General features: G+C 46.6%; 1 protein-coding gene across 9 annotated transcripts in view; it reads left to right on the forward strand.

Annotated features, from left to right (window-relative positions):
- The window catches only part of DTNB (dystrobrevin beta), a 196,467-nt gene that overhangs the window by 63,578 nt on the left and 120,857 nt on the right, over nt 1–12,032 (forward strand). For all 9 annotated transcript variants that reach the window (XM_035321179.1, XM_035321180.1, XM_035321183.1 and 6 more), the window contains one exon: nt 95–219. In XM_035321179.1, coding sequence (XP_035177070.1) covers nt 95–219 — 125 coding nt within the window. The remainder of the gene's footprint in view (nt 1–94; nt 220–12,032) is intronic.

The raw sequence follows: 12,032 nt of genomic DNA on the forward strand, positions 1-12,032 counted from the left end.
CTGCTTTTTTTAACATTTATTTGTCACCTGATTGCACAGGTTTCACTGCTCTTTGTACTAGTCAACTCACTTTTGTCATTCTTTTCAAAAACAGAAATCGCCTGCAAAGAAGCTGAGCCATGCAATTAGTAAATCACTCGGTTGTGTGCCAAGCAGAGAACCGCCTCGTCCTGTATTTCCCGAGCAGCCAGAAAAGCCACTTGATCTTGCACATATAGTGTGAGTATCCACTTTATCTTTCACTTAATCAGCGATATCAAACAAGGTCTTTGTGGCTGTGTTTGCCTTTGGAACTGGCTAGCAGGAAAGGGCCCTTAGGTGAGTATTACAAGTTGCAGTGCTATAAATGTTTACACGTTTCTCTGAAAAAAATATTTCAAACATACTGTTCTGTTAAGAGTGTCTTGTTAACTAAATTGATACAGAATAAGTTTATGTATACTTAGACAAGTACTCAAATCAGTACTAGACTATCTATACTTAGTATCTGTAGACTTAGATACCATCTATCGAAGGATCTATGTACTTGGATACTAGAAGCTTAGATACTGTCTATACTTAGACTAGTACTCAAGTACTCAAATCGGAATGTCTTACAACCACTGAAGGTGCAGTATTAGGACGTGCTACTTCGACCTTTCTTAATGCCTTACGATTCTGGCTGTTTCATACACTCCTTTTAAGAGCTGAGACAGTCAGCAAGGAAAAAATGGAGGTTAGGTTGCCAAAAATAGAGGAAAGGTGAGAGCGGTAAAGCTTAATGTAGCGTGGTAAAACTCTCATGTGGCTGTCTTTTGTAGCAAGTGTAGAAGACCCATAACTTGATATGAACAAGTTGTTAAAACTCTAAGCTCCTTAAAAATCAGCATTTACCAGTTGCTGCTTAGCTGTGGGATTGTTTGCTCCTGTTCTTGCATCACTGAATTCTTCCCAACCTTTATACTTTCAGTCCTGCGCAGTGAGCGGAGCTGGATGTGATGTAACAGAATGTAGCTGTTCCGATTTTCTCTGTGAACTTGCAGTCATGTATTAAAAAAAAAAGGAAAGTCCATTTTGCAGCTGTTCAGTTCCGAGCTGCAGTGCTGTGTTCTCCTAAATGCAGGGCTTGGTGCATCCCCAGGGACAAGGCTGTACCAGGGCGAGCTCCGTGCCTTGCTTGGGGGGTGTTGTGGAGTTTGAGCCACTTAGCTTTACATCTGGATTTTCTGTAGTGAGGTGCTCAGCCTCATAGGCAAATCAGGTTGTGTTTAAATTTTGTCAAATCAGGAATCATCATGAATCCATTCACATTTTTCTGTTTAGGTTTTCTGTGCTGCTTCCAAGCTGATGATGACTAGCATTCACAAGAGGCAAGGAGTGTACAATGCAATACTTGTACAACTTTTTAATATAATATATATATATTTGTGAGGGAGAAAGCTGCTGGGGAGTGCAGCAGGGGCTTGGAGCTGGGCAGCCCCAGTGTGTGACACCTTCTGCAGGGGCTGGGACCGTGTCCCAGCTTGGGGACGTCTGCTGCCCGCTGCCAGCTTTAACGCGGGAGGGGGCCCGAAGGACCGAGCGCTGGTGACCGCTGCCTGATGCAGGCACAGCGAGAGCACAGTAAGGGTCTGATGTAAGAGCAGGGTGAGTAGAAGGCACGTGGTATTGGTGTCAACCGCTAAATCACGGGAAAACAAAATGCTTCACTAATTAAAATGAACATAAAAATAAAATAGATATTTTTTTACGAGTACCACCTTTGAGGTTTTCTATATAAGCGATACCACTGGAGTTTCTTAAAAGTAGGTGTAACGGTTTTTAAGTGTGAAAAAGGACATATCTGGTGGAGACTCTGTCCTAGAGAATTCAACTTCCAAAGAGGAAATGCTCAGGGCTACAGTGAATCATTATTTAGGTGTAAGCGATCGTGACCTGATTACATCTGTTGCATGTAAATGAGGTACGCATCGGCATCTAGCAGTGCTTTAGAGGAGTCTGTCTTGCAAAGCTGAAATCAATGTCAGCTGAGCGCATAATGTGAACATAACATATTAATAACTAGGAGCTGTTTAAGAATACTTGGCCAAGTGACCCCAGGCAAAAAAATAGACTTGGAAGGGGAGCAATAAACAGCTGTGCTGCTCAAGGGGATGAGAAAAGGCAAAGGTTGCTAGTAAAGAATGGGAACTGGGAGTTACGCTGTGTAGAAGCTGGATTTGAAAAAAAGGATTACAAAGGGGAAAGAGAAATGGGCATATGTTATTAGTGTAAATAGTAAAAAACAGAATGATATTGGCATTAAAATAATGATGAACTGTTCAGTCGTAATGGTTGAAGTTACTGGAAAATAGTTTTCAGGCTGTGGCTTGGCTGGTGAGAAGGCAGCAATTGTGCAATAAGCTGATGGTCTCTGAGATCTGTCAGAGGTAATTCAAAAGGATGTGGAACTGCACCCTCCACATTTTCAGTCCAAACTGCATTCTGAAAGAGGTGCAAAATTCCTTAATCTGGCTGCTTGCTGCTGGTTGTTGTCTTGGAGCAATTGGAAAGTTCCCAGAGCGCTGGAGGAAAACGCGCGTTATCTCATTTCTTGAATGAAGCCAAGCAGGGCGATCTCTGACACGTTCAGCTTACCAACCTGACTTTGATGGTGAATACAGTAACTGAGCAGTAGATAAGCTATTTTGTTGGTCAGTAAATAAGAAGGTAACTCATGCCCGTCAGCACGCACGGGTCAATTCGGTGTAGTCAGACTCAGCTTCTATTTTCTGATTAGATTAATTTTGATTAATAAAGTGATACTGTTGAAATAATGCATTTGTTATGAGCACTGCAATATAGCATCCTCAATATAGCAGGTATCCAGCAGATGGAAAGCAACGTTCAGGTAGGTGTCCTCAAGGTAACTGAAAAAGAAACTGCTGCACAGGGCGGGCTTTCCTGGGGAGTTCTGCAGAGACCTGGCCTCTGCGCTGCTAACAGTTGTTGGAATGGCCAGGGGGGGAAAGACCAGAATCGCTACTGACAGGCTGCGTAGGCGAGTTAGAAAACCCTTGGAGGAATGATGAGGATTAAAAGGACAGTGTACAGGGAAGAATGACTCCAAAAAATTTTGGAGGTCGTGGCGTATAATTGCCATAATACGCATGTTCAGGGCAGTTTTATAGCCAAGGAGGCTACTGTGATGTGAGTACATGGAGGAGACTTCACCCTTGCTGTTCGGTGGTGGCATGTTCCGTGTCAGAAAACTTGGCAGTGACACAGTACCCACGGTCAGGGGGGGTGCTGGGAGACGGGAGGGTTGGAAAAGGTCAATGAAAATGATACAAGGACCAGGAGGAGATACTGGAAGATGCATAGCCTTACATTCAAACACTCAAGTACCTCAAGTAATGGCAGTGTAACACACTGAGGAATGATTTGGTATTTCTAAAAATATCTATCCTAGGGAAATGGAATATAATCCCAGGGAGCTTTAGCAGATAAGCTTATCCAAAAGACACTGACCAGAAGTCGAAGCTAGACAAATTCAGAATAAAAATAAGAAATGTGTTTTCAATAGTGAATGTAAGTAAGTAGTCATTGGAATAGGTTAGCAAAATCAAGAGTGGCAGAATTGCCTGCCACTGACAATTTAAGAACCAAAAGGAGAGCATTTTTTAGTTCTGTAAGAATGCCAGGCTCTTACGTTCTGTGTTTGACAGACACCCCCCTACTCCAGTATTTCCCTGTCGTTTTATGATCTGTGAAAAATGCATGCAAAAATTTTAACGTGGCCAATCAGGAACTTTACAGAATCCTCTGAAAGAACATCATGTGTATGCTCCATCAGGCAATCACAGATTTGCTTTACATATATCTCCCAAAATAAGTGAATGTTTCTGAAAGTACCTCTGCCTCTTTACCTGAACTCCCGCAGCTGTGCTGGGTCAGCACTGTTAAAATGGAAATTCGTTCCTCCTGCTAGGTCAGAGCATTCCGTGCCCTTATCTCTCTCCCTGCCTCCTCCTCCAGGTTGTGAGCTGTGCCTAGGTGTGAGATTTCAGGCTGCTGTAGAGCGATTCTGCTTGAATCATGTTCTTTTTTGGCTTTTGGCATACTCGGTTTCCTGAGTATGGTTGCTGGAATCCAAAGTCTCTCCCCCATCTAAATGACAGGAAAAAAAATAATAGGCATCGAAAAACCCTTGTCAGTTTATATTTGATAAAGCAGAGGTTGTATTTGACATGAATCAGTTTTCATGGGAGAAATCCGTTGAAGTTTTCCTTCACCACGGTGTTATTTCAGCTTACAGCTGGAGCACTTCCCCGGCTCTGGACCCATCAACATGTAAAAGCTCTGCATTAAAGCCCATATTTCAGAATGCCGTCTGGGGTGGATCCCTTCGGTGGCACGACGTGTGCAATGTGCTCGGGGTGACCCTGCTGGACCAGATCACCTCTAGAGGTGCTGGCCGTTCTGTGACACGACTCCATCGCATAGAGCAGAGGTGTCCTGGTGCCGTTGCTGATGGCGGCAATGCTCTGTAGCTTGGATGCTGCTCTTGTGACAGATGGGCTGTGTCAGATGCAGCTGCTGCAGCTGCTGCCCTGAGCTGCTCCCCTTCCCTTTGTTCCAAAAACCAGCGTTTTCACCAGAGAGGTGGCGTGCGTCACCTCCTCGGCCGCTGGTGAAGGTGGCTCTGTGCTAAGGTATGATGCCACAGGCTGTGACAGCTGGAGAGGACATGCATGTCCCACCCTGGTGGCTGTCCGCCACGGGTCCCTCCAGCTGACAAATGGATAAAGGCATGGAGGGATAAAAGATGAAGGATTACTTCACGTTTCTTACGGTGGAAGGCTGGGGGTGCTGCTTTGAGCTTTCAGCAGCCAAGTAAAAATGTGATGAGAAAGCATTTGCAGGGGGTCACGAAGTGTTCAAGGAGAAGAAGTGCTTTTGCTGGCAGGCCTACAGAAAGGTAGGCAGTCAGGGGCCTGTCGTGCATGTGTTGGTGGCTGTGCCCTGTGGTCACCAGGGCCAGCAGCGTACGGGAGCAGAGAGCTTGGGGGTACCGGGCTGGGGGCACCGAGTCCTGCCGATAGCCCCAGCTCAGCTGGAAGCCACGTCCACCGCGACCTGCTGCAAACCTCAGGCTGGGGCTGCTCTGGGTGGGAGCAGCAGCAGATCTGATTAGCAGCATCTTTATGCTCCTTCATCCTTGGTCTGAGGCTTGTTTATCAGGCTGCTGGGTGGCAGTGAAAACTGCAAACAGATCACAGGTTTCCTCACAGCTGGGGAAGCTTTCTGGAAAACCTTCCTGTAAGAGCTTTGTGGCCTCCACAAACTCCACAAAAATATAGGCCCTTTCTCCTAGGACCAGGGGTTGCTGATCCAAATCATCTTCTTAAATGTATTAAATAAAATTTCAGTGAACACAAAGGAACAAGAAATATGCTTAGGTTGCCAGTATTTATTGCAAACATACATCAAAGGTGACTTTTTATAGAAGTTAAGGTCAGACGACATTAAATCAGCCCCTCTTACTGCCTGTATCTCATTGATCGTTAAATGTCACCACCTTCCTTCCGTACTGAGCCAAGTAATTTGTATTTGGGAAACACAATCTAACATAAAAGAACTCGACTTTGAGAGGTTATAAAGGCAACATTTCTTCAGTAGTAGTTTGATTGAGTAGTCATCCTTCCTGTTAAATTATTTTAACATTAAATATTTCAAATTTTTCCCTTAACCTGCAGTCCGTTTCCAGCCCTTGTTCTGTGTCTTTCTCTGCTGCTCTATGCAGTCGCACACCCGTGTGTGTGCTCCAGGAGCAGATCAGCTCTGCCAGCAGACTGCCTTACCTGTCAGCGGTGCTCCGTGAGGCTTTTTGTGCTCACTGCTTTCAGAGACACAGCGCTGTTCTGAATTGAAGTCTGCGTGTTTATGCCACAGATGTCTAACGTAATATTCGGCCTTATTAAAATAGTTTGTTTTAACAAGCCTAGCTTAGCAAGTGACCTGGCTTAGTCTTTGTGATTGGCATTTCATTGTTATTTACTCCTTTATGAACCTATCTCATCTGCAAAGTTTATCAGGGCTGATTTTCTGTGTACTTCCAATCTGTAGTTAAACGTCTCCTATCTCGTGCAGTAGCTGTAAAAATCCACGAAGCTGCTTTGACTTCAGAGATAAAGCACTGTCAGTTTTGACATCTAGCAGACCTTATTGCATCCAGAAAGCCCTTGCTTATATTTTATATAGCTCGTTTTCAGTCAGACCCTTTCAGAGCAGCAAGCCACAAACTTTACGTCAAATTCCTGCATCCGTGTGCGGCACCTCGGCCGGGCGGCGGAGCAGGGATGGAGCGCAATTAAGGAGCAGGAGGCGCAGGGCAGGAGCCGAGTAGCTTAAGCCATTGTCGTGGCATCCGAATGCTGAAGTTGCCTGGAGGAGCTGCCGAAGCCTGCAGCGCTGAGCGAAGCCGCTGGGGCTTGCTCTGATTTCCAGCAGCCGCTGGAGAGCCGCCTCTGCGCGCCTCGCGTCCCTGCTGCCTTCTGCCAGCCCGCGCCTGCGTTCGCTGCCGCCGTGGGAACTGCCGCTGCTATAGGATAATCCATCAGCGCGTTTTCCGAGTTCAGGACGTTTTTCCATAGAAAAGGAAGCCAAAAGCGTGCGTGCGTTCCCTGTAATGCCGGAGCCCCGGTGAGGTCGCGGTGACGCTGCTCCACGCCAGCCGCAGGAGGCACAGGTGGGTCCGTGCTGTGCCGGAGCGGCCGGGGGGCTCCCGCGGGAGCACGGCGGGGACAGGGCCAGCAGCGAGGCGGGAGGGCTCAGGCGTCAGCTCCATCCCGGGCAGCAGGGAGCCGGTGCCCTCAGACTGCAGCCCTTGCATCACTGCCTGGTGCCTCCCTTTGACTGCCGGGAACAGGAGGGAGAACAGCCCGGGGTCCTTCCAGGCTTAAGGGGGGAGGAAAAGATAAAGGAGATGATGGGGAGAATTGCTCTTATCTGAGGTGGGAGTGGTGGGAAAGGAGAGCACACGACCTCTCAGTGTGTGAATGCTTCCTCCTCCACTGGTACGAGTCGCAGCCAAAAGCAGCCAAGAGAAACTTGCTTTCTGCACTGGGAGCTCCGAGGTTTCTCCTCACAGCCCTGTGTCCATGGGGCCCACACACGTGCACAGGTGAGTCTGTGGGGCATGTTTAAAGATTTACAAGCGTCTGTTGCCTCCTCTTTTTTTTTTTTTTTTCTCTGAACTTTTGTACTGGAAGCGATCTCCATTAATATTGAAGTTCCCATCCGTCATGGCTGTAGTTTTTGTTGGCATGCATAATTAATAGGCAGACAGCCCGCCTCCCACAAAACGCAATGTTCAAAGTTTTTGCCCATTGGGCTGCAGAGCTCAGCGTCCCCCTGTCGTGGGCAGGCACCCTCCCGAAGCCAGCAGCACGAGCACAGGCACAGCATCACTTGGTTTGTGCGTGCTTGGCTCGGCGCGTGCCTCTGCGTACGTGCGCAGGTGCCGAGCTGATTTGAAGGCAGCTGAAGTTGCAGAAGGTGATGTGAAACACTGACGAGCATGTCTTAATTATTGTCGTTGGTTAGGTGCTTGCACAGAGCTGTGAAATGTTGGCAACCCGTCTTTTTTATCTTTTTTGCATTTTTTGAAACTTGCAGTGTTTTCCTAAGATGCATAAGCATTTGGTATGAATTTATTTTTCGGGAATATGATCGCTTATTTTTAACTTTCATGCTCATTCTGTCACTGCTAAGGAATGGTATAGGCATTTTTAACCAAAATTGCATAAATATGCATTTTAAAAATGTAAAGATTTTTAACAGAAGACAGATGACATTGCATTGTATAAAAAGGTTATGAAGTTGAACGTGTTTAAGATAGAGATTTTCCCAGATTTTCATATTCTTTGAATATAGCACCTGGTACACTGAATTTTCCTTCAATTCCCAGTGAAGGAGGCGTGTTTCAGTATTTCCTACAGTGGTTGTGATCGCTGTTTATTCAGAACAGAATTGTTTTTAGATATCTCCACAGCAGTAGTTTCATTTGGTGGATACCCCATGCTCGTTTCCTTAATTGCCTTAGGCTGAAATCCATTCCCTGCGTGTGTGGCAGATTGGGCTCCAGACTACTGAGGAACTAATGTGTGAGAGATCTTTATCGCACACTGGGAGAATGCTTCTTACTAGATCTACATGCCTTCCTTGGGCTGTTCTTGTGGATGGGACAACTTCCTAACGTTTCATTCTAAATCATTTTGCTGCTTTGCCCAGACTAAGTGTTTATCTGGATTGACACACAGCAGCTCTTCACCAGACTTTGTAACAGCCTTTAATCTGTGGGACTGGCATCTGTCTCAGCCTAATGGGCCTGTAAATGGGATTTTATTTTATTTTTTGTCCTGAAGCCTTTTGGCCACACTTACGAGTGTTCAGAGTAGGAAGGTTTGGATGATACACGTCTTGATTGTGGCCGTCCTTGTTCTCCGTGACAGAGCAAAGTTTTTCTGTATTTTGAATTTTCTGTTTGTTTCCATGGTAGGCTGGTATTTACATTGTATAAATTGCCTATGGTATCTGCTCTGCCAAGCTGATATTCAAAAATTCTGGAATTACTTAGTTGGGAGAGCTTGCTGGGGGTCTTCTGGTCCAGCTTAGAAGTTCAGTCCACCTCTGAGGTTCAATTACGTTGCTCAGGGTCACCTCAAGCAGAGCGTAGGCTGCCTTCAGGCATGGAGCGTGGGTGGTCGCACCGTGAGGCCTCCCTGAACCTGCTGCTCTCCAAACAAACTGGCTCCGTCACCAGCTCTCCTCGTACGCTGCTCGCTTCAAACCTTGACCTCTGGTGGCCTCTGCTGCACTCGCTCTTCCATGTCCTGAGGAGCCTAGAGGAGGACAGGGTGCTCCAGGCCGTGTCTCACAGGGCCGGAGAGGAAGAATTTGCTTCCCTTCACCTGCTGGCTCTGCTCCCGCTGGCAAAGCCCAGCGCGTGGTCAGCCATGCTGCTGTAGCTGGTGAGTCTGTGCTCCTCAGGACCCCCACATCCTCCTGTGCAAATCTGTTTTCTAGCCAGCTGATGCTCACCCTGTACGGTTGCATTTCAGTGTTGCCAAGTGTCACTGTGGACATGAGGAAACTTAAAAATCCTCTCCCAGTAGGCATTCCACACAGCTCACCTCTGTTTTCATTAACGTGGTCCAGATCTGAGTCCTATTACTCAGACTAGTTTCATGATGAAGGGTTGTTATTGTGTTAATGAATTTCAGTCAACTTTCAGCAAGGAAATTTTACTTCGTGTTTGTCAGAAGCACAATACATCTCAAGTCATGACTGCCTCCCATGTGATGCAGAGCTGGCAATTCTTTAGCACAATTACACAAAAAGTCCTCGCATCCTCAAGTTTGTTTGGTGATGAACTGCATTTTATTGAAACGCTGAACATTCTGTACAAGCAATGGCAAAAATTTGCACTGGACACTAGCTTTAATATGTCCTTCAAATGTATTTAACTACCCCAATGCTTTCTTGCACTGCATGGGGAAGGAAGAGCCTCACAGAGCAGCTTATGAGTGCCTCTGGAGGCTTCAGGTATCCTTCCGTGGTTATGCAGCTGGTGTTAGGTGATCCATTGCCCCACAGCCTGTGTGCTGATGTATTGCGTTATTCCTGATCTAGAAAGGTTTTCATGAAGAGTCACAGTTTATGTTAAATTTTATGTGTTTATGAGTTTATTTTATGTGCCGTTCTGTGAGTACACGCATTTGTTGTGAGCGGAGATAAATCTCTGCTTGGTTTCAGGCTGGTAGAAGGTTGTTAATGGTTGTTAAGAAGGCTGTTAATCCAGCAAAAGGAGTAAGAACCTCCAAGTAGTTTAGTTATAATTCTGCATACATATATATTTACTTCTTGTTTATTCATACAGCATATCAACCTTACAATGATCGCTGCACAGTGTTAGTACAGAAGTGTTTGCTTTTGCCTGGGGCTCGGCACTGCAGTAGTGTCAGGTTAGCACGTTATGGCCAAGGTAGTAACGTAACAGCCAAGGGAGGCAGCGGGGGCCTTTTCTCTTCGGTGCCCTAGATCCAAACCTGCTGGAGTTCGGCTTTAGGCAAACCTAAATCCCTCGTCTCAGTGCTGGAGTAAGTGGGTGGAACATAATATTTCTGTGTACGGGCCAGGCTCTGTGATGCACTCATCTATCTCCGATACTGAATTGTATATTAATGTTCTTTCTTAGTTCAAAATGTATGGGGGGTTGCATTCTTCTTGTGTGAATTGGGTGCCTATGCTTGCATTTCAGTAGCTGCCTTTTGTCTGGTCTCCTGCACGCAGCTTTCTTGCTTCCCTCACGCGGCTGTGAGGGGGCTGCCGGCGGGTCCCTTTGCCCCTCCGGTCAGCAGGAGATGCTTTCTGGTGCGACACGCCAGTCGTACATCTGCTGCCCTTGCTGGAGCTCGGCATCCTGCCGTGACAGGAGAGGGCCGGGTCGGGCCCAGCAGGGCTCGGAGGTGCCCCAGGCTGCGGGTGGCCGGGCATGGGATCTGTGGGGCCTGGGGCGGCCCTGCTGCTGGGCCCTGGCTTCCCCGAGTGAGCACGGTGCTTTGCCCTTTAATTCAAGGAGGGGAAGAAGTGGAATGTAGGGCTGGTTGGTTGGTTGGTTGTTGGTTTCATTATCATTATTTTTTTAAAACCAAGCCTGCTCGCTCCCTGCACTGCCCATGCCTGCGGCTTGGTGCTGTCCCTCAGGAGCCCCCCGGGCGCTCTGTGGTGCCGGGGCACGGCTGGGTGGGCACAGAGTGAGCTGGGTGCGGGCCCCTCCGGCTGTGATACAGAATCACGGAATCATCTCGGTTGGAAGAGACCTCCAAGATCACCTTGTCCAACATCTGACCTAACACTAACAAGTGACCTAGCACTAACAAGTCCTCCACTAAACCATATCCCTGAGCTCTACATCTAAACGTCTTTTAAAGACCTCCAGGGATGGTGACTCAACCACTTCCCTGGGCAGCCCATTTCGATGCCTAACAACCCTTTTGGTAAAGAAGTTTTTCCTAATATCCAACCTAAACCTAATACCAGCGATACCGCACTGAACGCCGCGTTCACAACAGGAGCTGGTATTAAGGGGCCTTTCATAAAGATGCAGCAGAACTTAGTGACATTTTGTCCTGGTGTGTAACTGGCGTGTTCACGGTTACTGGGAGCAGAGGTGTGTCATGGTGGAGCCTGGGCAGCCACCTGAGATGTGAAAACCTGGCCGTGGCTGGGCATTAGTGGCTGCGAGCAGCACGCTGCCCCTGCTGTCCTCAGCTCTTGTCACAGAGCTCAGGGATTTGTTCCCCACGGTACACACCTCGTTGTCAAATCTTGGGTATTTGTGTATGTTCTCAGATTTGTGGTTAGTTCTTAACTTTTTCTCGTGTCTGTTTTCTTTGATCCTCATCATTTTAACAGAAGCATACACTGTAAACTGTTCTGTAAATTACATCAAAAATCAAAATCATCTGTGCATCATTTCGGTAGCTCAAATAATGTAAATCTCCAGAGGATGGAGCAAAAAAGTGAAGCCTTTGGTCCCCTCACCCAGGCAAAGCCAGGCTGGCTGACAGGAGCCGCTCATCTCATTTTGGTACCCAGTCAGGTCTGAACCATTATTGTATCCAAACACACTTAAAATGCTTTCTTTTGGCAAATATTTACCCTGCTATTTTTGGATTATAGATTTTTGATTTAAATTGTTGTCGGGTTATACTTAGTTGGGTTATGTTTTATGCCTTCCTTTGCATCAAGATAGCTTTTGGCTGGATTACTACTCAGTGCTAGTAGGAAAATTAGTCATAGTTAAACAGATATAAAAGCTCCATAAGGGCTTGTAGAAAACTTGACTCAAAATATTTCAGGGAAGCCAAGACCACATTTCTCATTCCTAACCACAAACATAAAACCAACACTTTTGAGTAGTACAAGAACAGAAATCGGCCGTTTTCTGCTGATTAAAATAACAAAGAGAACAAAAGAGTAATCGATCTGTAATATATACATGTAAT

The sequence above is a fragment of the Oxyura jamaicensis genome, chromosome 3 (assembly GCF_011077185.1).
Source record: "Oxyura jamaicensis isolate SHBP4307 breed ruddy duck chromosome 3, BPBGC_Ojam_1.0, whole genome shotgun sequence".
Classification (NCBI taxonomy): Eukaryota; Metazoa; Chordata; class Aves; order Anseriformes; family Anatidae; genus Oxyura; species Oxyura jamaicensis.